The sequence below is a fragment of the Podarcis liolepis genome (genome assembly GCF_965112155.1).
Source record: "Podarcis liolepis genome assembly, chromosome: 7".
Taxonomy (NCBI): Eukaryota; Metazoa; Chordata; class Lepidosauria; order Squamata; family Lacertidae; genus Podarcis; species Podarcis liolepis.
The window spans coordinates 7154424-7179832 of NC_139561.1; the positions used below are offsets into that span (position 1 = coordinate 7154424).

Genomic DNA, 25409 nt, shown 5'->3' on the forward strand with positions numbered 1-25409 from the left:
GTGGGCTGGCACTAGGACAGGTGATCCAGGCAGGGGGCAAACCAATTACAAATGCAACCTTTGGAACAGGAGTTTGGCACCCAGACAAACTGCATGATTAGATTTCCAGATCTGCTTTCCGTTTGCTGGCTGACCACAGACATCAATAGGTGCCTGGGATAACTTGGGTGTCCAGAAGATTTGGCAGGCAAAGGCATTGGTTTTTTGCTTTTCGCACAAACCAGGTCCTGGATCACCAATGCAGAGCAGGTCCAAAATCCATGGAGAGTGTCTCGTTGTGAACTGACAGGACATCAATGCCACGGATGTCCTTAGGCTGGCTTCTGAACAGGGTCACAAAACGAGGAAGAAGCTGATCTTTTTAAAGTGGGATGGGCTCCGGCATCATGTGAAAGGGGAGAGATCCCAGCGGAAATGGGGAAGTTGCCCTTCTCTTCCTGGTTGGGGGGTGTGTGGTTTTCAGGCCCATGTCCTTTTTGTAGGGCATGGGATTTAGGGGCTAGGTCTCCTGGAAACAACCCTTTGGGGATTCCTATAGCACTGTGAGCTTTGTGTCCATGGCTTGGATAAAATTATCCCTGAATGGAAGCATATTCTGGAAACAGAGAAACTGAAACAGGACAGATGGATCACCGAGTCTTAACCAAGCGGAGTATCTTGAGTTGGGCGCTCTTGATTGCAGTTGCAGTAGAGTAAATACGGTTCCTGCTGTTTTGTTGCTAGATTTAGTTCTCTCTTGATACCTTGGGATATAGTGGTCTCATCTGGGCTGGATTATCGTGAGTGGGACCTGTGGCAGTTTGGTGGGTGACCATCCTGGGTGGGTGACTTTTCCCATCCCTCTCATGGATGATTCTGTTAACCATCAAGGTTGCTGCTGCTTGCTGAAGCTGCTTCCTTGCTTTGTGGATCCCAAGCCTAGAGGAGGACTGCTTTGTTTCCTTACTGTGCTTGGTGTCTGCTCCTTCTAAGAGTGTTGTTTGGTGGTGATAAAGTCAAAGCAACCAGTGTGGTGTAGTGGTTAGAGTGTTGGACCCGGGCCTGGGAGATCAGGGTTCAAATCCCGACTCAGATATGAAGCTTCCTGGGTGATCTTGGGCCAGTCGTTCACTCTCAACCTAACCTGCCTCACAGAGCTCTTGGAGGAAAAAGTGGGATATCAGTGCAACAAACAAACAAACAAATAATATTCTGCCACCATTTGCCATTGCAACTTTTCTATGCTGCCTTGCATAAGTGTCTGGTGAAAAACTGCATAACCTCATAGCTTGACAAGCACACAGTGCTGACATGTTGGTCTCTAGGGCTGAAGTGGCTTCTGAATTCTGTCTTGGCCTTCCGCTGACAGTCACACAAGGAAAGGAACAGGTAGTACACGGGATGAAATTGTCTCTCAGCACGTGTTCCCTGGGCGCTGGGCTCCACTCCTTTCCAGCAATTTGATCAGAGATGCATTGTCTGGTTATGCAAGTCTGCCATGCTCAAGGGGGGGGGGGGCTTTTCCAGATGAGGGATGAGCTGCGCTAGACAAGGGTACCAAAGTTGCCTAAAGGGGGAGGGAAGACCATTGCTGAACACCATTCAGATAATGGCTCTCTTCCAAGTGCTTGTGTGTGTGTGTTGTTGGGGGGGGGGCAGGGGAGGAAGGAGCAGGGGGAATCACATTTCTCCTGCACACAACAAAAATGAATGGCAACAGCCACTTCTTCACGCAGCACATGGCTAAACTACAGAACTCCCTCCCACAGAACAGGAGGCAGTGATGGCCTCCACCTTGGATGGGTTTAAAAGAGGATTAGTCAACTTCATGGCAAAGAAGGCTCCTAGCCACAATGGCTATGCTGTGGAGGCAGCAAGGCTTCTGAATACCAGTTGCTGGAAACCACTGGAGGGGAGAGTACAGTGGTACCTCGGGTTAAGAACTTAATTCGTTCTGGAGGTCCGTTCTTAACCTGAAACTGTTCTTAACCTGAGGTATCACTTTAGCTAATGGGGCCTCCCGCTGCCGCCACATGATTTCTGTTCTCATCCTGAAGCAAAGTTCTTAACCTGAGAGCCAGTGTGGTGTAGTGGTTAAGAGTGGTAGTCTCGTAATCTGAGGAATCAGGTTCGCGTCTCCGTTCCTCCACATGCAGCTGCTGGGTGACCTTGGGCCAGTCACACTTCTTTGAAGTCTCTCAGCCCCACTCACCTCACAGAGTGTTTGTTGTGGGGGAGGAAGGGAAAGGAGAATGTTAGCCGCTTTGAGACTCCTTAAAGGGAGTGAAAGGCGGGATATCAAATCCAAACTCTTCTTCTTCTTCTTCTACTATTTCTGGGTTAGCAGAGTCTGTAACCTGAAGCGTCTGTAACCTGGAGCGTCTGTAACCCGAGGTACCACTGTACTTGTGTGCTCAATCCTGCTTGTGGCTTTCCCTTTGAGGCATCTGGTCAAGCACTGTGGGAACAGAATGCTGCCCTAGATAGGCCCCTATAGGCCTGATCCAGCAAACTCTTCTTATGTGCTTATGATCTTACTGTACCAGGTGACTCTACCTGGTGGTATAGAAGTGCCAGTGGTGGGCTGTTGATTGGCGGTCATGGAGGCAGCGAGGTCAAAGCTCTCAAGCTCCTCTTGCAGAAACAATGTGCAGCCAATTTTGGGACTCTTTCCTGAAATAAAACTGTTTAAAACTGAGCACCCCAATTCCCCAATGTAGAGCTTCCCACCCAACACCCTGTCCAATGACTGTTGTCCACACAAAATCATTTCACAAATCTTTCCAATATTTTATTGAATTCATATCCCACCTTTTTCTGCAAGGAGATCAAGGTGACATAGATGGCTCTCCCCAAAGGTCATCCAGTGAACTTCATGGCTGAGTGGGGATTCAAATCCTGCTTTCCCAGGTCCTAGTCCAGGCATAGGCAAACTCAGCCCTCCAGATGTTTTGGGACTACAACTCCCATCATCCCTAGGTAACAGGACCAGTGGTCAGGGATGATGGGAACTGTAGTCTCAAAACTTCTGGAGGGCCAAGTTTGCCTATGCCTGTCCTAGTCTAACACTCTAACCAGTACACCACACTGTATCTCAGTGTACACCGCCCCCTCCCCCGCTCTGTCCAGTGTTGAAGCAGAACTCTGCTTCTTTGCAACGGGTTTTTTTGTTTACACAACGTATTTACTGCATGCACACCACAAAGTGGTGTGCACAAAAAATATTAAAACAACAAGCACCAATTAAAATGATGCAATAAAGCCACAGGGTGTGTGGGAGGGGAACAGCTGGAACGTGAGAGCTCTCCTTCCTTCAGGACCGAGATACTGATGGAGTAGTTCTGCAGTGGTGAATTTTGCCAGGAACGGTTGTTTGAGCACAGGAAAAATGTTAATACTTCTGCTCTTCCTGCCCTGCTCCCCCCCCCAAACAGAAAGGCTGCCCCCTCCCCTCTAGAGGTGGGAAAGGACTTATTTTTTCTGTCTGGAAATGCTCTGAGACTCAAGTCACTGAACTTAGGAGTGACCGCTGTCATAGGCCAATGGCACTGCAGGCGCCAGTGGTGGTTTAAGAGAGAATTGGACAAATTCATGGAGGAGAGACCTATCAAGGGGTGCTGGCCATGATAGCTATGCGGTCACGCTTCTGACTCTCAGGGCTTACCTTTCCTCCCCTCTTTCCAGTGTTAAAACCAAGGGGGGGGGAATTGCAACACCTTCTATTTTCCCTTATCAACAGGCACAGCCTGCGATTTAAAGCTCTGTGTCTGAGTGCCCACCCTCTTTTTGCTCTAGAGCTTTCCCCGCGAACACCCACCCTTTAAATCTCATTCAGAGCAAGCGTCAATCCGCTGAAAAGCCAAATTGATGTTTTCTCCGATTCAGCTTTAAAGAATGGGTATTTGCAGGGAAAGTTTGGGGCAAAAACAAACAAACCCTGCTCTGACACAGACCTCTGCCTGGAAATAGGGGTGGGGGTGGGGATTTAAGTAAGAATAATCCTCCAGTTGTTCAGAATTGCAAGTGGGGAGCGAGTTGCTGTTATGTTCAGCTCCTTCTTGCAACATTCCCTTTAGGGCATCTGGTTGAGCAATTTAAGAACAGGATGTTGGACTAGCCGGGCCATTGACCTGGTCCATCAGGATCTTATATTCTTGTGGAACCTCCAGGTCCACAGGCAGTCTGTCCAGAATCTTAAGTTCTTAGGAGCCTTTGGCCACTGTGAAAACGGGATACTGGGCTAAATGAAACCCCTTTTCGCCTGATCCAGACCCTTCATACGTTATTTCAACTGCTCCAACTTTGTCTCATTTCCTGAGAGCCAGTATGATGTAGTGGTTTAGAGTGGTAGACTCGTAATCTGGTGAACCGGGTTCGATTCCCCGCTCCTGCAGGAAAATTCTCCTTCTGAAAAATGTGGAGTTGGTGGTGGGGATTGTTCTCCAGTGTGGTGTAGTGGTTAGAGAGGTGGACTCGTGATCTGGTGAACCGGGTTCACGTCTCTGCTCCTCCACATGCAGCTGCTGGGTGACCTTGGGCTAGTCACACTTCTCTGAAGTCTCTCAGCCCCACTCACCTCGCAGAGTCTTTGTTGTGGGGGAGGAAGGGAAAGGAGAATGTTAGCTGCTTTGAGACTCCTTCGGGGAGTGATAAAGCGGGATATCAACTCCAAACTCTTCTCTGAGAAAGGATAGGCCAGGATGTGACAGGTGCCACATGAACAACCATTCAACTTTCCTTATTGCCTACCTCTCAGAGCGCTCCGCTTTTGGCCTCCTTCAGGCCCCAGCTGTTTGACCCTCCTGCCTCTGCCCAGGCAGCTCCACCCTGGTCCCCCTGAGCCTCTGTGTGCTGTAGAGCCAGGTCATGAGGAGCTGGGGCCTTGATCAGAAGGCCTCTCTGAGGCAGCTCCACCTCCCTTTCAGGTGGGGGTCACCATGCAAGGCTTCAAGGCCAGTGTCCAGGGTCTCCAATAAGCCTCTGGGATGGAGAGACTGTGTGCTGGCTACTGCCAGGGACCAGGCGCTGGCCTTCAGAGGGCCTTGCAACGGAGCAGGCAGGCTTCAGCTGGAACATGATGCTGGAAAGTATCTGGAGGAGCAACCCTTCGAACTGCCCCATCTGTGTGTTGCCTTGGGAAGCACTGAATGGGCAGAGGCCCCACCTGCCTGTAGGTGTCGCTGCTGCCTCACTTCCTAGGGGTTCTGCCTGGTGCCTTTTCTGTGTATGGTGGTGGCATCAGTGGGGTGGGGCAGGCAAAGGCTGTATGGCCCCAGATTACAAGCCAGGGCCAGGCTGTGTGTGCTTGGAGGCAGGGGGCCTTGGAGAGGCAGCCCTTTTGATCCCCCTCCCCACTGTCTTTCAGCCAAGAAGCTGTTGGGAAGCCTTCCCAGCCTTCCCTCCTTAGTCAAGTGGGTGGCAGGAGGGGGGGGGGGGCGTTGCCTGAACCAAGCAGGGGGAAAGCTGAGTTTTCCCATTCAATGGGACAGTTCCTGCCAGACCAAGTCAAACAAAGTACAAAAGAAGTGAAGTTCCCTCCTGGGGGAGCAGGGTGGAGAGCTGCAGCCCTGAAATGCTGAGCTTAAGTGGATGGGTTTAGGATGGGGGTGTGGAGGAGAAGGAAGATGGGGAGAGACAGAGAGACTCACTCTTGCGAAGAGAGGAGGTGATTGTGTCTGCTGGCCTGCTGGGCTCCATGGATGTGGGGCAGAACCTTCTCTGCCTCCCTTCCAACATAAGAGCAGCAGCCTGCTGGGTCAGGCAAATGGACCATCTCAGCCCTCATCCTGTTCTCACACTGGGGAGCTTGCAAGCTGGACATGAGCACATGAGCACTCTGCCCACTTGCAGTTCCTGGCAGCTGCTTTTCTGAGGCATCTTGGCTAGCAACCACTGATAGCTGTATCCTCATCCCATGGTGGTCCAATCCTTTTTCAAAGCTTCGGAGTACAATTTCCATCAGCCCCAGCCAGTGCAGTCTTAAAAGTTCAGCATTGCAATGCTGTCTGGGGCTGATGGGAAATGTAGTCCAGACCATATGGGGGTGGGAAAATGCCATGCACCCAGCAATGCTCTAATAAACCCCCCAGGGCAGGCCATCCTTTCCCTGAGCTGGGATCTACAAAGCCTTAAAACTTTACTGACGCACTTCAAAGAGCAACTGGGCCAGGAACAAAGTCTTGGGAGAAGATGCCCTTTGAAGGCTCAAGTTTTGATCTCTGCTGGATCCTGTTCCTCGGGTTTCTTAGCAGTTTCTTCTCACCTGCTGCTAAAGGGTTGTCCTGCCATGGCTCCCACCCAGGCCTGCTTCTCCCTCTGGATTGGGGGGTGGTGGTGGTGGAGAGAGCATGCCCCAAATCCCAGAGTGCCCCTGTCAGCCCCTGTTGACAGTGCTGAGCTATATGGACCAATGGTCTGATGCTGGATGAACCAGCTTCCTGGCTTCCCAAACTTTCCTGTTGCTTGTTTGCCTGTGTCAAATTACTTTAGGCAGCTGGTCATTTCAAGTTTCCATTGTATCTTCTTGTGCTGCCATTGACAGCCCTCCCCCTCCCCTCCCCCTCCCTCCTTTTCCTTTAGCCTTGTTCTTGGCTTTGACTCAAAGGGTTGACACCACTTTGGCCACCAGCTTCCTAGGTTGCCTGCAACTCTTGGCCTTACCTTGGACAACCCATTCTGCCTCATTCTGTGCAGTGCTGGTCTCTGTGGCTCATATGACACTCAGAGCAGATGGCCAAAGCTGAGCAACCACAGCTTTGGCCAGCTTTGGCCAAGTCAGGATTGAGCAGCCCAAGATGCAGCCTTTGTTGGCTCTTGTTGGAGCTTCCCAGGAAGCTAAATCAAGGGAAGTATAGTACTGTTCTGTTCTGTTCTGCCTTGGTCCGACTCCACTTGGAGTCTTGTGACCAGTTCTGGTCAACACAGTTTAAGGAGGAGATTGACAAGCTGAAGGTGTGGAAAACAGGGTGGCCAAACTGATCAAGAATTATGAGAAATGGTGGAGAGAGTTGGGTACATTTAACCTGGAGAAGAGACGACTGAGAGGTGACACAATAGCCATCTTCAGATATCTAAAGGGATGACCCATGGAAAATGGAACAAGCTTGTTTTCTGCTGATTCAAAGGGGAGGACCCAAACCAATGGATTCCAGTGACAATAAAGGAGTTTCTGGCTCAACATCAGGAAGTTGAACGGATTACCTGAGAAGATGGTGGGCTTTCCTTCACTGGAGGTTTTTAAACAGAAGGTTGATGGCTATCCGTCAAGAATTCTTCAGCTGTGATTCCTGCACTGTGGGGCATTGGGCCAGGTGACTTTTGGGGTCCCTTCCAGATCTACAAGCCTATGAAATCAGAACACACCAACTTATTCACCGCTCCCAAATTCCCTCCTCTCCTGAGTCTGCGTGACTTTAATCCTGTAAAGCAGATGAAGGCATCAAATCTTGTCATGCTTTCTCTCTCAGCGCATCATGCAGTTTTAATGAAAACAACATGTCCCAGGCATGGAACTGGGTGAACTTAGGTGAACCCTGAGAGGGTGCTGAATTCAAAGGAATGCGTGGACTGTGGCTCTCGTGTCACCTTGCGCCAACCTCCGCGCAGCACCCGCATGTCTGACACGTGATGGAGCCCAACCCCTTTGCATTTGGAAGAGGGGATGCTCTGCTTCAAGGCTGCTGGGATAACCCCTTCAGGGCTTTCCAGACTTTCAGCATCTAATTCCTGCAGACAGCAGCCTGAGACCGAGGTCATTTCACAGATGGCAACTTAGAAGAGGAAGCAGCAATTCCCTCTCCACTTTCTCACAGGACCCTCCTGAGACTGCATGACTGGAGGGCCAGTGAAATGCAGAAGACCCCCAGGCTGGGGACAGTGGACTGCCAACATGGTGCCCTAGCAGCCATCCATAGCCTTGTTCTCCATCCATATGTCTAATCCTCCTTTAAAGCCATACAAGTTGGTGACGGTCACAGCCTCCTGTGCGAGTGTGTTCCATAGCTGAACTACGTGAAGACATGTGTCTGTCCAAAATTGTCCAACATTCAGGGCTCATCCACACCCTGCACTTTCTAGGCACAAGTTGGCACTTTCCTGGTCTGTGCCCAAGTGTTGCTTCCCTCCCCTTCCCCACCGAAAACCTGCTCTTTGCTGCTGAATTGGAGCAAACAACAATTCAGGTCAGGCACCCCCAAACTCAGCCCTCTAGATGTTTTGGGACTACAACTCCCATCATCCCCAGCTAACAGGACCAGTGGTCAGGGATGATGGGAAGTGTAGTCCCAGAACACCTGGAGGGCTGAGTTTGGGAGATGCCTGATTCAGGTTTTCTGCAGACTGATGTTTGCTCCAATTCAGTGGTAAATAATATTTTCAGTTTCCTTTCCTAATGATCCCTAGCACGGAATTCACTTTTTTCAAGGCTGCCACGCACTGGGTCAATGTCTTCATTGAATCCACCTTTGCCCCAAAACCTTGTTCCTAGTCAGTCCTGCCAATTTGAACCCTCTTAGAATATATGTTAAGTTAGGAATTTTTGCCCAAATGTAGAGCTTTGAAGGCTGGATGGGGGTGGACTGGAAAAAGGGGAGAAAACAGGTATTTCCCCATTTCCTCAAAGCCCTTTTTGTCCCATTCTGTCCTTCCTGATCCCCCCCCCCATGGACATTTTGAAAGGTTTTTAGATTAAGAAATATTTTCTTTTAGAATGATGAACAAAATGTTTAAGACCAAGTTTTCATGTATTTATGCCCTCCAAATGATTTCTAAAACTGTGTAACAGTAACACATTTGTGTAAGACCATGTACTGTATTAGGGATGTGGGTGGTGCTGTGGGTTAAACCACAGAGCCTAGGGCTTGCCAATCAGAAGGTCGGCAGTACAAATCCCCGCGATGGGGTGAGCTCCCATTGCTCGCTCCCTGCTCCTGCCAACCTAGCAGTTTGAAAGCACACTGGTGCAAGTAGATAAATAGGTACCGCTCCGGCGGGAAGGTAAATGGCGTTTCCTTGCGCTGCTCTGGTTCTCCAGAAGCGGCTTAGTCATGCTGGCCCCATGACCTGGAAGCTGTACGCCAGCTCCCTCGGCTAATAAAGCAAGATGAGCGCCGCAACCTCAGAGTCGGTCATGACTGGACCTAATGGTCAGGGGTCCCTTTACCTTTAGCTATGTACTGGATCACTACAATTCCTGTACCCCAGGGACAAACAAGCCCTGAGCATACAGCTCAAATGCAAGCGTGAGATACATTTCTGCCTCTTGGGGGTCCTTGCCATTGTGACAAGGGAAGGAAGAAGGATTCAATGCTTTCTTTGTTTGTAGTCTTCCTTTTCTTGGCATAGTTGTGGATCTCTTTCTGCCTTCTAGATGAAACCTCAAAGGACTGGGCTTGGGAGAAAGAACAAAGCAACATAATTTTATTTCCATCCGATTCATGCTCCTGAAAATCTGTCGGATCCAAGATTCAAAGCCAGGAATGTAAGTGATGACAGCACAGTTTCTTCATTTGACTGGACTACAAAACAGGCAACACATTGCAGTCTGGATGTTGGGCATGTACTTTTTAAGTGTTGCAGAGTACAGATCATCTTCATGTACGGTATTTGGTTAAGGGATGCAGTCTGGGATTCTGCCAAGCATATCCCTCCTGCAAGACGGTGGCAAGGCCTTTGCGCAGCACAACCCCTGACTCCTCTTGCTTCTAAGCTACTTCTGATTCCTCCGTCTTCTGCAGCACATGAAAGAATCACCATTGTCCTCCTCTTGTCTTGCAGTAAGGTTTGATGGATGTTTTAGGAGGCTCTCGGAGTCTGCTGGGATGTTTCTTTGGTGCCTGAAAATAAAAAGGCAACCAGATTCTTTAGAAAAGGCTGACTTTGTAGGACAGCTGTGCAGGAGATGGGTTCTTCAAATCCCAAGAATGACTAAAGCCCCAGCATTTCAATGGGATATTCTTGGCTTTGGAGAAGAAACAGCAGGTCTCTCTCTCCCCGCCTTTCTCTCTAAAAGTGGTGTTTGGAAGTTGTCCTTCAATGAACAACACTGAGCTTGCTGTACCCTTATTGCTCCTCTTGGCTCCACCCAGCTTGAGCAGTTAGGAGAGTTGTGATACATTAAAAATAAAAAGTGAGGCTTGGCAGTGCTGGGCAGTCCGCCTCCCCACTGTGCCCCCAGAACTGATGTTCCAGTAACACTTTCATTTGACATTCAGTTGTGACCTTCCTGCCAAAGACATGCTGGCAGCTGGGTGTTTTAAAGTGACAAAAAGAAAGAGAAGAAAGCGCTTTACCTGCAAAAGAGCTGCCCAGGTGCTTCTACTGCTGCTGAGACAGGAGTTGCCATCTGCCAGGGCTGGCGATGTGGGATAAATAACCAACATGCTTAACCCTAATTAATGCACGAAGGGGTTAAGACCATAGAGTAAGCTGTTCTGCCAGACTTAGATAGGTCACACCCCTTCACCTTGAGAGGAAGGTTAGCAAATGCTTTGTTTTCTCACTCCCACCATGTGAACCCTATCTGTACAGGTAAAGGTAAAGGGACCCTTGACCATTAGGTCCAGTCGTGGCCGACTCTGGGGTTGCGGTGCTCATCTCGCTTTATTGGCCGAGGGAGCCAGCGCACAGCTTTAGGGTCATGTGGCCAGCATGACTAAGCCACTTCTGGCAAACCAGAGCAGCGCACGGAAACGCTGTTTACCTTCCCACTGGAGCGGTACCTATTTATCTACTTGCACTTTGACGTGCTTTTGAACTGCTAGGTTGGCAGGAGCAGGGACCGAAGAATGGGAGCTCACTCCGTCACGGGGATTCGAACCACCAACCTTCTGATCAGAAAGTCCTAGGCTCTGTGGTTTAACCCACAGCGCCACCCGCGCCCCAACCCTACCTGTAAGGAGGCCTAAGTTAGATACTTGGACTGCATGGCTTAAGCAAGCCACTTTTATGTTTCTATACAAATAATTTAGACATAATTTAGTGCCCTAGTTTAATGTGAAGAAAAACGTGCTTCTATCTGTTCTAAATATTCTCTCTCTCTGTGTGCCTTTCCTGTTGCGTGTGGGCAAGGAGGTTCTTGAGTACCCCCCTGTTTTTCCCAGGGTGTTTCTTCAGATCTCCAGATGTGCACCTGGTCCCTCATAGGTTGTCGACTCCTAGCTGGAAGAAGCACACCTGGTTTCTCTCAGCAGATGATGAGAAACAAGAAGCTTGCATTTTCTCGTGGCTCTTGGTCCATGTGTGGTCCATGCATTTGATTGCTAGATGCCTTCTCTGCCTTTTGCCTGAACAAATGCTTTAAGGCAGTTTCCAGCAAATATATGAAGTATTCAGGAAAGCACCCTTGGGTGTTGCGCGATGGCAGGTTCTGGGTGGTGTGCTCTCCACTTCTCCTGGGGCTGGTCTGGGAAAGGATGGTGGGTGGCTTCCTTGTGCTAACACTCACCAGCTGTGAGGCCCTGAAGGCCTGGTGATCCTGCTGAGTTGAAGGAGAGGCAGCCTTTCAGGTGGGGCAGGAGGAGCTTGGGGCTACTATTTTAATACTTAGATCTTCTCATTGCCATTCCTGGTAACACAGAAACATTAAAACATCAGAACCAAATAACATTTTGGTTCTGTTCTTGGGGGGCGGTGTGGAGGACTCCCTGGTTCTGAGTAGGGTAACTGTGCCCCTGAAGGGGACCAGGTGCACAGCCTGGGAGTCATTTTGGACTCACAGCTGTCCATGGAGGCACAGGTCAATTCTGTATCCAGGGCAGCTGTCTACCAGCTCCATCTGGTACGCAGGCTGAGACCTTTCCTGTCTCGCCAGAGTGGTGCACGCTCTAGTTATCTTTCACTTGGACTACTGCAATGCGCTCTACGTGGGGCTACCTTTAAAGGTGACCCGGAAACTACAACTAATCCAGAATGTGGCAGCTAGACTGGTGACTGGGGGCGGCCGCCAAGACCACGTAACACTGGCCTTGAAAGTCCTACATTGGCTCCCAGTACGTTTCCGAGCACAATTCAAAGTGTTGGTGTTGACCTATAAAGCCCTAAACGGCCTCGGTCCTGTATACCTGAAGGAGCGTCTCCACCCCCATTGTTCAGCCCGGACACTGAGGTCCAGTGCCAAGGGCCTTCTGGCAGTTCCCTCACTGTGAGAAGTGAGGTTACAGGGAAGCAGGCAGAGGGCCTTCTCGGTGGTGGCGCCCGCCCTGTGGAATGCCCTCCCATCAGATGTCAAAGAGATAAACAACTACCTGACATTTAGAAGACATCTGAAGGCAGCCATGTTCAGCGAAGTTTTTAATGTGTGACATTTTAATGTATTTTTAATCTTTGTTGGAAGCCGCCCAGATGGGAAGCCCAGCCAGATGGGCGGGGTACAATTAATAAATTATTATTATTATTATTATTATTATTATTATTATTATTATACCAGGGGCCCCACTAGATACCCACAAGCAGTTCTTCGTGTTATGAGAGATGGAGAATAACTTTTCTCGGTCTACTTTATCCATGTCAGGCATGAATTCCTAAACTTTTTTCATGCCACCCCTTACCCACAGTGTTCGAAATTAGCATGTGGCTTTCAATCACTTGCAACCAAGTGAAGATGCCTGGGGGTCAGGATGACACCTGGAATCTCCACCATCTGGGGACCGTTGGATCAGCCCAGTTTTCACAGCCTAATCCTGCAGAATTCTATCAATTATATTTTATCTGCCCAGTTGGAATGAATTTCTGCAGCCCAAATGCTTTTTCTGTGCAGCGTGATTCATGATTAAGAGAAAGAGGTCAGAACAGGCCTGTTGGACTGTCCTTGGCTCAAGTGACTTTTCTTCTTTGAGTTCTCAATGCTCTTAACCTAGCTCAAGGTTGTGCTCTGAACTAGCGAGATGTTTAACTGAGAATCAATCACGGTCAGTCCATCATTTGGGGAACAAAGACTCTAGAGCCGTCTTGCCTCCTAGACATTCCGTTTTGGTGACTGCAAATTTGGTTTAAGGAGCCGTTTGGTGCCTTGCTTATATATCTGAGTTTCTAACCCTGCTTACCCAGGCTTTGGGGACGTGGTACCCTGTGTCTCTGCTCTCTTCCTCTCTGAGCCACTTCTCTCTGTTTTCCTCCTTGCCTGCAGACAAGATGTTGCACACCTGGGCTGCTTCTTCCTCGCTGACCACCCAGGACTTCCACACCTGGCGGATCCCTGTGGACTGTGTCCGCGCCAACGAGCTGTGTGCGGCCGAGCCCAGCTGCAGCTCCCGTTACCGCACGCTGCGCCAGTGTGTGGCCGGGCGTGACCGCAACACCATGCTGGCCAACAAGGAGTGCCAGGCAGCACTGGAGGTGCTACAGGAAAGCCCCCTCTACGACTGCCACTGCAAGCGCGGGATGAAGAAGGAGCTCCTGTGCCTTCAGATCTACTGGAGTATCCACCTTGGCTTGACAGGGGGTAAGTACCTTCCTGGCTAGCAGGGGTGTCCATGTGTGAAACTGAGTTGATCTTTGAGAACTGGGCTGGATTGCTGCAATGCGCTCTACGTGAGGCCGCCCTTGTGCTTCATCTAGAGCAGGCACCCCCAAACTTGGCCTTCCAGATGTTTATGTTTTGGGACTACAACTCCCATCATCCCTAGCTAACAGGACCAGGGTGTCAGGGATGATGGGATTTGTAGTCCCAAAACATCTAGAGGGCTGAGTTTGGGGGTGCCTGATCTAGATGCTGCACATGACTGCTGGCGGGAGTGAAGCCCTTCACCAGATGGAATACAGTGGTACCTCTAGATGTGAACGGGATCCGTTCCGGAGCCCCGTTCGCATCTAGAAGCAAACGTAACCCGTGTCCTCGCGTCTGCGTGTGCGCGGGTCACGTTTCGGCGCTTCTGCGCATGATGTCATTTTGAGCGTCTGCACATGCGCAAGCGGCGAAACCCAGAAGTAACACGCTCCATTACTTCCGGGTTGCCGCAGAGCGCAACTCGAACATGCTCATCCTGAAGCACATTCAACCCAAGGTATGACTGTACACAGGACATGAAAAAATAATTACCTTTTGCTTTAAGAGATCATTTTTTAAAAAACAAAACAGAAAGAAATCAGTGCCTAAAATGGCTAGTAAGCCTCTCCTTGTAAGCAGGTGGAGGAATAATTCAGGGAGAACAGTTTCAAACAGTTACGGACAGCTTAGCCACAGTAGTTCATGCACCAGTTATTTCATGGATGAGACCGCATTGCACTCTATGTGGGGCTTCCATTGCGCTTGATCTGGAAGCTGCAGTTAGTGCAGAATGCTGCAGCACGATTGCTGACGGGAGTGAGGCCTTGTCAGCACAGAACACCTTTGCTCAGAGATCTGTACTGGTTGCCAGCTTGCTACTGGGCCAAGTTCAAGGTGTTGCTATTAGTATATAAAGCCCTTAACAACTTGGGACCGGTTTACTTGCGAGATCGCCTCACCCATGTCTGCCGACATGATTGCTTCAATTGGCAGCACTGGCATTGTGAAAAGTACAGTGAAGACGCCGGCCTGATTTCATGAGGCGGGGAGTTCCAAAGAACCAAACGATTTGAGTTCTTATAAATGGATAACGGGTATTACATGGCACCTGTACCAGTGCCGGTTGTGCAAGTCTGCATCTCATTCTTCGATGGGAGAATCCCAGGGAAGCCTAGACCAAGCTTTCTTTGAAGAGAGGCTGGATAAGGTTTACTGCTGTATGGACTTGGTTAAGATTGTAGGCTTTTCAAGCACATCTTCCAAGCCACATGACCTTGCTGGCTGCTCTTTTGAAGCTGCTGCTCTTGCAGACCAGGTGTGCTCCCTTTCCCATGCCTTCTTTCCCTGGCTACACCTCTTCCCCTTCCCCACCCAGTGGAGAACAAACCCTGCAAAGAAACCAAATTGAAAGGGGCTTGCTTCTGCGTTGCTGCAGGCAGCGAGGGGTATGAAAAAGGAAGGGGACAAAATATGGTTTGCTGTCCCTCTAACGGGCTGCCCAAGGTACGTGTCCCCCTTGGCACTACCTGCAATCCAGACTTGCAGTGCCATGGCAAATTCTGAAGTGCAGCAGCTCATCAGGAGAGTCCCACATGGCCCTCCTCCCCACAGCGTGTCCAGGAATGCAGGTAATGGTGTTGATCCATTACAATGCACACATACCAGCAATCTAAGTGGGGGTAGGATCCATGGAACTCTGTGCAGTTACAGGGAACCAGACAGAGGGCCTTCTCGGTAGTGGCGCCCACCCTGTGGAACGCCCTCCCTTCAGATGTGAAGGAAATAAGCAGCTATCTTCTCTTTAAAAGACATCTGAAGGCAGCCCTGTTTAGGGAAGTTTTTAATATTTAATGCTGTATTGTTTTTAACACTCGATTGGAAGCCGCCCAGAGTGGCTGGGGAAACTCAGCCAGATGGGCGGGGTATAAATAATAATAATAATATATTATTATTATTATTATTATTATTATTATTATTATTATTATTATTATTATTATTATTATCATCATCATCATCATCATCATCATCATCATCATCATCATCATATATTATTCCTGATTGCAGAGGTTCAATGTGCAAAACGCATCGAGATTTCACAAAAGATCTCCAGCCAGCTGAAATGCAGCCTTTTGCCTTTCACTGGAAATGCAAAGAATCTTGCAAAGATTTCTGCCCTGGAGTGGGTTGGATCAGATGATCCGGGGAGAGGGGGTACCTTCCGGCTTTTACAATTCTGTGATTCTAAGTGTTACCATTTCAATTTTTAGCATGAAGTAGGGACCCTGTCAATGAAAAAGAAGGCAGTACCCAGCCTCTGTGTGCCATTTACCGGTACCTCATTATCTCAGTTTTTCTATGTTAATCTGTCAGAAACAAACTAGCCTAGGAAGGTGCAGCAGCTATAAGTAAACTGGCAGGAGGAGGGAGGAAAGCATTGGTGAAAAGGGGGGTGCTCTGTTGATGGATGCACCCCATTTTACACATATAAGATCCGTGGCACAGTTTCCTGTTTCCTGCAAATGCAAGTCTCTGGGCATATTTCTCTGCACCTACAGGCAAAGGATAGTTTGCAAACGGCAAGATCTGCCCACCTGCCCAAGATGTTGCCCCTGAGCAACTGCCCAAAGGCCCTATTTCCTTCTGGAAGGAGCCCAGCTGAGCTCCCCACCCACCCACAAGGCAGCTCCCGTTCCATCTTGGTGCTTCCCCCAGAGGCTATTTCTGCCTCCTCCAGCTCAGGGGAAGTCCATTGCCCTTTTGATGCACGGCAATTTTCCTAGCGAGGGGCAAAGTTTTTCAGATACCTAATTACTTATGGCCCTGGCGAGGCGATATAGAAAAAGAAGCAGCTGAGGCACCTGAATTGCGAATGTGTGATTTGTCATTGCAAGCCCAGCGAGGGGGAAATGCAAAGCTGTGGCCTGTCAGAGCTGCCCATGGAGAGACAAAGCTTTGATTCCACGCCAGCAATTCTCCAGCTTCATGGAGGCAGAAGCAAGGCTAGCCACTTAATCGATTTCATAGAATTGCTGAGTTGGAAGGGACCCTAAGGGTCATCCAGCCCAACCCCCCTGAGGTCCAGGAATCTCATTTAAAGTTTCCCTGGCAGATGGCTATCCAACCTCGGCTTAAAAACCTCCAAGGAAGGAGAGTCTGTCATATCTCGTGGGAGTCTGTTCCACTGCTGAACGGCTCTTACCACTGAATCAGACCAAACAGCAACTGAGTTTTCCATGGATTGCTGTTTGTTCCAATTCAACAGTAAAGAGCATTTTTCCAGGGGAGCTGTGGGGCAAATGCAAAACCGTTTGGACCTGTGCCTAGAAAGCATGGGAGAAGTGGAAAACCACTCAGACCTGAGCTTTTTTAAGCACGGGACAAACAGGGATGTGGACAAGCCCTGACCGGCAGCAGCGCTCCAGGATTTCGGGGAGGAGGTCTCTCCCAACCCTTCCTGGGCATTCCAGGGATTGAACCTGGGACCTTCTACATGCAAGGCAGCTGCTCTGCCACTGAGCTATGGCTGACAGACACCAGGACTTTCCTCACTTACTCCCCCTTTGCACACTTAGATGGAAGTCAGAGCCTCTTTAAAGGTAAAGGGACCCCTGACCATTAGGTCCAGTCACGGATGATTATGGGGTTGCAGCGCTCATCTTGCTTTATTGGCCGAGGGAGCCGGCGTACAGCTTCCTGGTCATGTGGCCAGCATGACTAAGCTGCTTCTGGCGAACCAGAGCAGCGCACGGAAATGCCGTTTACCTTCCCGTCAGAGCAGTACCTATTTAGCTACTTGCACTTTGACGTGCTTTCGAACTGCTAGGTCGGCAGGAGCAGGGACTGAGCAATGGGAGCTCACCCCGTCGCAGGGATTCGAACCACCAACCTTCTGATTGGCAAGCCCTAGGCTCAGTGGTTTAGTCCACAGTGCCACCTGTGTCCCCAGAGCCTCTTTGGGCACGTTCAAATGACCGCTTCCTCTGCATCCAGTGCACTCCCACTGCTAAATTTAGAAGCCGCGTTCACACGATGTTAGCCACGATCCGTTTCGGTCCTGCTGTTCCTTGACAAATGCTGCCGTTTCTGAAACCAGCTTCAATCTGATTAGGAAACTGGGTGCAGAGTCAGCGGCCGCGCAAATGTCTGGCCATCACGTGTGCGCAGACAACAGCTTCGTAAATAGTAATTGTCAGGGTGGGAAACTGAAAAGGTCCTGTGATAGATAGATGATAGATAGATAATTTATTACAGGTAGAGACCAGCTTGTAAAACACACTTGGGGGTACAATCCCAGAAGGAAAACAAACATTTAAAACAATGTACAACAATAAATTTAAAAATTATAAATGGGATAAGCCTATAGATACTTAAAACTTTAAGATAAGCTGCTGCAGAGAGTTGACCCAGAGTCACCCATGGAACCAAGTACAGTGGTGCCTCGCAAGACGAAAATAATCCGTTCCACGAGTCTCTTTGTCTAGCGGTTTTTTCGTCTTGCGAAGCAACCCTATTAGCGGCTTAGTGGCTTAGCGCTATTAGCGGTTTAGCGGATTAGCGGCTATTAAAGGCTTAGCGGCTTAGCGGCTAAAAGGCTATTAGCGGCTTAGCGGCTTAGAAAAAGGGGGGGGGGGAGTGAAAAAAAAATGGAACACTCGCAAGACGTTTTCATCTTGCAAAGCAAGCCCATAGGGAAATTCGTCTTGCGAAGCAGCTCAAAAACGGAAAACCCTTTCGTCTAGCGGGTTTTCCGTCTTGCGAGGCATTCGTCTTGCGGGGCACCACTGTATGGGGATTTTCTTAACGAACTAGTTTGGGTCGGGGGGTGTTCTGTGCCTACAGATCTGTACACAGAATCTGTCAACCATCCTGCGTGTCGGGTTCAGGCATCCCACTTCCTGATGGGAACGATCCTCTGTAAATGCATCTTGGAACTCTGTGGGTGGCTGGGAAACGACCTTGCTGCATTTCAAGTCGGATTGCAGGGGGATGACGCCTCTACAACTCTATGATTTCCATGTGAACCTCCCCTTAAAGCTCTGTCTTTCCCTTCCCGGGCTCCCGTTCCCTATTGAGAAAGGAGAGAAGCAGCCTGTGTGAGAAGCGTGCCCTTGAAAAGCAGCCTCTGTGCACGGGGGCAGCTGAGCTCGCCTGGCAATGGGGAACAATCCCCAGTACTGTAATGAAATGCATTTGTAACTGTCCAGCGAGGAGCTCCTGTGGTGGGGGCTGACCCTTCCTGGAGTGCTCCTGGCTTGCTAATAACCTTGTGTTTGAGCAGCTGAGCTTCTTAATTACAAGAGAGGAGGGGGGCAGCTGCCACCATCACCTCCTCCTCCTCCTCCTCCTCCTGCAGGCTGAGAATATCTTCTGTGAGTAAGCAGCCCAGGAGGAACCTGGGAGGGAAGTCTTCTCCTCCTCCTCCTCCACCAGAGTCTTTCCATTCTTTGAGCTTGTTTTGCAACTCCTGATCACAAAGGGTGGAACAAGTAAATCAGGGGTTGGCAACCTAAGGCCCATGGGCCACAAGCGGCCCACAGGGATCATTTAACTGGCCCCCGAGCCGCCCGCTCGGTGAGTCCCCGTGTGCTGCACTAAACCGGCGCGGCATGGGGACTCGCTTCTGCGTTGCTGGAAATTGCATCTGCGTGCGCATGCACTCTCTCTCTCACACACACAATACAACCTACAGAGGGATCTCTGCTGGAGTGAACCGGCCCAGGCGAGGTAAACCTTGCCGACCCCTGAAGTAAATGGTCAAGGGTCCGGAAATGAAGCCTTAGGAGGAGGACCAGTTGACACTGAGGTCCAGCACTGAGGGCCTTCTGGCGGTTCCCTCACTGTGAGAAGCCAAGTTACAGGGAACCAGGCAGAGGGCCTTCTCGGTAGTGGTGCCCGCCCTGTGGAACGCCCTCCCATCAGATGTCAAAGAGAAAAACAACCACCAGACGTTTAGAAGACATCTGAAGGCAGCCCTGTTTCGGGAAGCTTTTAATGCTTGATGCATTACTGTATTTTAATATTTTGTTGGAAGCCGGCCAGAGTGGCTGGGGAAACCCAGCCAGATAGGTGGGGTATAAATAATGAATTATTATTATTATTATTATTATTATTATTATTATTATTATTGGAGTTATTTAGCCTGGAGAAGGGAAGGCTGACAGGTGACATGATAGCCATCTCCAGATACCTGAAGGGCTGTCATATGCAGGATGCAGTAAGCTTGTTTTCTGCTGCTCCAGAGGGCAGGACCTGAACCAATGGATCCAATTTAAGGGAAGGAGATTCCGACTAAACAATAGGAAGAGATTTTTGGTGGCAAGAGCTGTTTGCCTGTGGAACAGGCTACTTCAGAAGGTGGCAGGCTCTCTGTTGTAGGGTACTCGCTTCGGTAGCACATATACTGTGGGTTAAACCACAGAGCCTAGGACTTGCCGATCAGAAGGTCGCCGGTTCGAATCTCTGCGACGGGGTGAGCTCCCGTTGCTCGGTCCCAGCTCCTGCCAACCTAGCAGTTCGAAAGCACATCAAGTGCAAGTAGATAAATAGGTACCGCTCCGGCGGGAAGGTAAACAGAGTTTCTGTGCGCTGCTCTGGTTCACCAGAAGTGGTTCAGTCATGCTGGCCACATGACCCGGAAGCTGTACGCTGGCTCCCTCGGCCAAGAAAGCGAGATGAGCGCCACAACTCTAGAGTCATCCATGACTGGACCTAATGGTCAGGGGTCGCTTTACCTTTATACTAAAATTGGAACGATACAGAGAAGACCCTCTTTTGTAGGAGGTTTTTAAACAGACGGTGGATGGCCAGGGATTCTTTAGCTTTGATTCCTGCATTGCAGAGGATTGGACTAGATGGCCTTTGGGGTTCCTTCCAACTCTAAAATTCTGTGGTTTAAAGTGGCGTTGGGACTAAGAGCTGCTGAAATCCATGGTTTAAACTGGGGCCCTCCCTCTTCTGGATTGCTTCCGTGCCCCTCTGGTCTGGTGTGTGAATCACGGTCACACCAGGGCTTCAGGGGTGAATTGGGAATGCAAGGGCTCCCGGATGCATCTGAAATGCCTTGCCTGAGCAGCTTCAGGGGCCGTTCAATCAAACTACTTAGGCTCTTGATGCTTAGAACTGTCCGTGTTAAAATGGATGTCAGGGAACTGACATCGGAGCGAGAGGCGAAGGGGAGGCTCCCAGATGATGCTGGCGAAGGACCCAGCACCAGGGGGAGAAGCAGCTCAGTAGAGGGGGAAGCCAATCAGCGCAACACCAGGGATAAAGGGGGGCAGACGGGGGAATTGGAGAGAGGGCTCCAGGACTCTTCACTGGACATCAGTGAGGAGAGCCCAGGTCCTCCGCTACCCACGCCTTCCCTGCGCAGAAGACTCCCACGCAGTGAGAGGAGGAGGAGACTGGGTGTCAAACAACTTTTATGTTGGAAGAGGTTCAAGAAATGCCCACTGACGGATTCTGCCAGTGACTGAGGCAGCCGCCATGAGAAGGGGCTGTGCAGTCAGAAAGGTTTAACAAGGCAAATTAACCGAGAAAGGCACCAGCTTACGCACGAGTAACTCATACCTATTACAATAGCCTTTGCCTCTTTCATGCTTGCAACAACCCTGTGAGGCTGTCAGTCCTGTTTCATAGGTCAGATATCAAGAAAAAGGGGGGAAGAGAGCTTTATCTGGAGAAAAGTGTTTGTGAGCTGAATCTGATTTCACAGATCAGCTAAGGCCAACCCATGATAGCTGCTGAGCCACATCACCCTCTTATCCAATCAGTGGAGGTGGTGCTGTTATAGGTGCCAAATAATACTCATTCCACATTTGCAAGAAGTTAGTATATTAGTGTGGTGGAACCTACACTCTGGAACTCCCTGCCTACTGACATCAGACAGACGTCTTCACTGTCCTCTTTTTGCTGCCTGTTAAAAACAAGCCTGCCCAGATCTTTAGAAAGTTGGTGTGAGTTTTAATCTGTGCTTAGTCTATTGTCATTTTAAATTCTCCAAAGCCTTAAATTGTTGTTGTTAATTTTTCTGATTAACAATGCTATTGATTTAGGTTTTTGGTCAACTGCTCTGAGTTTGTTTTCACAAGAAACAAATCGCAGATTAACAGGGATCCAGGGATCTGTGGCTCTCTGCCCCCGCCCCGTGCAAAAGCAAAAGGACATGATGAGTTTCTAAGAGTCTCTCTTTCTCCTCCTTCTCATTCCAGGAGAAGAGTTTTATGAAGCTTCCCCCTACGAACCAGTCACCTCTCGTCTCACTGATATATTCAGACTTGCTTCAATTGTCTCAGGTAAGAGAGGCCAAGGGAAAAAGGCTTCCTGGCCATTTCTGTTTGCTGTTTTCCATCAGGTGACTTGACTGCAGAACTCCAGGAGAACCAACATCGTCTTGCTCCTCTCTCCTGGGAGTTCAGGGCTGTCTGTGTATGGACACATGGCACTTTAAAGCGGATCTGGTTCATCCCATCAGGGCCAGCCCTACAATGAGGTAGAATGAAGCAGCTGCCTCAGGCGGTGGATGCTGAGGTGGGGCAGTGAGCGAACAGAGCTGTGAGTGTCATATGACCTGCCCTGTAGCCCCTAGGCTAGCCTTTTGCCCTTGAGGGTAGTCGTTTCACCAGTACCGTGGTACCTCGGGTTAAGTACTTAATTCGTTCCGGAGGTCTGTACTTAACCTGAAACTGTTCTTAACCTGAAGCACCACTTTGGCCAATGGGGCCTCCCGCTGCTGCCGCGTCGCCGGAGCATGATTTCTGTTCTCATCCTGAAGCAAAGTTCTTAACCTGAAGCACTATTTCTGGGTTAGCGGAGTCTGTAACCTGAAGCGTATGTAACCTGAAGTGTATGTAACCTGAGGTACCACTGTATTAAAGTAGGATTCAACTACCAGTCCAGTTGGCTTCAGGACGAGCCTTGGAGGAGGGTGCCATCTTGTTTTTCGCCTCAGGCAGCAAAATGTCTTTTCCTTAACCACTGTTTTGTGCATGTCTGGTATATTGGAAACTTGTACCTTGAAAATGATTTAGAAATTAGCTGGGTGCACAGTGGACCTTGAGTTTCCAAAACTCAGGGCAGGTGGGGAGACCCACAGGCAGTGCAAAGAAATCTCATCCTAAGAAACATGGAGATGTTCAACGGAGAGCGTCGTGCGTCAGCAAACGCTCACAAGAGAAATCGGATGTGTGCAACGTTTGAATATACTGTGTGCCTGGGACAGAGCAGGGCATGGGGTATGCCTTTAGCTCTGCGGGCCAGTTTTTGACCAGGATAGGCCTTTTGGGCCAAGCTGCATGATTGACTGGTGGGTTGTCTCACAAACTCCCTTGAGAAAGGTTTTTACTCCCTCTCTTGTAACACTACAACTCTTGGACATCCAATGACGCTGACTGTTGGAAGATTCTGGACAGATAAAAGGAAGTCCTTCTTCATGTAACACATAGATAAACTATGGAACTCACTGCCACAGGAGGCAGTGATGGCCACCAACTTGGATGGCTTTGAAAGACGGTTGGACATATTCCAGGCGGAGGAGAGGGCCATCAATGGGGATTAGACTAAGGTTACCAGATTTTTTTCAAAGAGTTCGGGGACACTTTTTTTTTGAAAAGAGAAAAAAATAGGTTTTTTTTTTAAAAAAAAAAGAAGTAATATCTTCTCTTCTGTGGTCTCCTCTGTTGCGCGGCCTTCCTCTGGGCTCTTGGAGTGCTAGCCGCCATGGAGTAGGCTCAGGTCGGGCCTGGGCTCGGCCACGTGTCCTTGTCCTCCCGGTGCTCTCCTATGTCTCCTCCTCAGTGGCAACGGCCCGGTAAGGTCGGGGCTCCCCTCTTTTCCCCCCTTCCTCTTTCTCTCTCCTCCTTCTCCTCTCCTCCTTCTCCCTGCATCAGCTCCGGGGTTTTCCTGGCCCCGGAGCACCACTGGGCAGTCAGCCAGGCGCTATCACTTCCAGCTCGATTTGGGTTGCAGGGGTTGGTCAGCAGTTCCCCCAGTTGACGCACTGCGTGTCCCCGGTTCCCCCTCGGCAGTGGCAGTCTCAGCAGCCTGGAGCCAGCCTGGTAGCGCAGTTGGCTCTGGCTGGCTTCAGGAGCTGCTTGCTGCCGTGGCGCCCGCCATATTGCCTCGCCGGAAGTCCCCATATGATATATGTCTTGTGCCGTTGAACCAATCACGCAACATTCATTCCCTACCAATAAATCTACAAGGGATGCGGGTGGCGCTGTGGGTTAAACCACAGAGCCTTGGACTTGCCGATTAGAAGGTCGGTGGTTTGAATCCCCATGACGGGGTGAGCTCCTGTTGCTTGGTCCCTGCTCCTGCCAACCTAGCAGTTCGAAAGCACGTCAAAGTGCAGGTAGATAAATAGGTACCGCTTCAGCAGGAAGGTAAACAGCATTTCCGTGTGCTGCTCTTGTTCACCAGAAGCGGCTTAGTCCTGCTGGCCACATGCCCCGGAAGCTGTACATCGGCTCCCTTGGCCAATAAAGCGAGATGAGCGCCGCAACCCCAGAGTCGTCCGCAACTGGACCTAATGGTCAGGGGTCCCTTTACCTTTACCTAATAAATCTACAACACTTAAAATATAAATCCGGGGAAATTCCAGGGACAGATATGAAAATCTGGGGACTGTCCCCGGGAAACGGGGATGTCTGGTAACCATAGATTAGACACCATGGCTCAGCTCTGCCATCGCAGTTGGAGGCAGCAGTGCTTCTGAATCTCAGTTGCTGGAAACCCCAGGAGGGGAGAGGGCTCTTGGGCTCAGGTGCTGCTTGTAGGTTTCCCATAGGCATCTGGTTGTCCACTGCAACAAGAAGATGCAGGGCTAGACTGGCCATTGGCCTGATCCAGCCGCCTCTTCTAATGTGTGTGACCTGCCCTGGTCTTCCTCTTGTGACATCCAGTTGTCCCCCAAAACAAGTTTGTTGGATGGGTGACCATTGACATTATACATCTGTTAACACCTGATCCTGCTTAATAAGAAGAATAAGAATAAAAAGTTTTATTTATACCCCGCCCTCCCCAGCCAAGACCGGGCTCAGGGCAGCTAACACCAGATACAAAAACAATTGATTGAAATACAACTTTAAAAAAACAAGATTAAAATACAACATTAAAATACAGCCTCCTTTCAGTAAAGCTCAAATCGAAAACTTTTTGGGGGATGAAAACGTCAAGTCTTCACCAAGGGTAACTATCCATACTGGTCCTACGTGGGCCAGAAAAAAGCCAGGGAAGTCCCCAAGTAGGAGTTCCATCACAGAAGGAAAAGGAAAGAGGGGGAGGGGATCAGGCTGATTCCAAGCCAAAGGGCAGGCGGAACAACTCTGTCTAACAGGCCCTGCGGAAAGAAATCAGATCCTGCAGGGCCCTGGTCTCACGAGACAGAGCGTTCCACCAGGCCGGAACCAGTGTTGAAAAGGCCCTGGCTCTGGTTGAGGCTAATCTGACTTCCTTAGGGCCCAGGACCTCTAGGGTGTTGCTATTTATGGACCTTATGGTCCTCCGCGGGGCATACCGGGAGAGGCGGTCCCGTAGGTATGAGGGTCCTAGGCTGTGAAGGGCTTTAAAGGTCAAAACCAGCACCTTAAATCTGACCCTGTACTCCACTTAAGGCTCTTGCAGCCATCTTCTGCATCAACCTCTGGACCATAGCTGTCAACCGTCCCTTATTTGGCGGGAAAGTCCCCTATCCCAGCGCCGTGTCCTGCTGCTGTCCCTTATTGATGATATCCCTTAAATTTCCTGGGTTTCAAAGGAAGCAGCTCCTCTCCCTCCCTCCCTGCCGGCCAGGGAGGAGGGAAGCTCCAACCGTGTTGCTTGGCTGTGTTGCTCATCCAATAAGGAGTCTAAGAACGACTGGGTGGTGGAGCTTGCATGCCTTGTGCTGATCAAATTGGCCGCATTGCCTGAGGACTCGCCTTTGCTCAGCGCTTCCCAGCGGAGAGGTGAT

General features: G+C 49.9%; 2 protein-coding genes across 2 annotated transcripts in view; both read left to right on the forward strand.

Moving 5' to 3' along the window:
- The window catches only part of DOK2 (docking protein 2), a 195612-nt gene that overhangs the window by 165465 nt on the left and 4738 nt on the right, over window positions 1-25409 (forward strand). The gene's annotated exons all lie outside the window — the stretch shown is intronic.
- Window positions 1-25409, forward strand: part of GFRA2 (GDNF family receptor alpha 2) — a 79688-nt gene that overhangs the window by 2692 nt on the left and 51587 nt on the right. The window contains exons 2-3 of the mRNA XM_083514319.1: window positions 13103-13417; window positions 21670-21753. Of these exons, the coding sequence (XP_083370445.1) occupies window positions 13103-13417; window positions 21670-21753 (399 nt within the window). The remainder of the gene's footprint in view (window positions 1-13102; window positions 13418-21669; window positions 21754-25409) is intronic.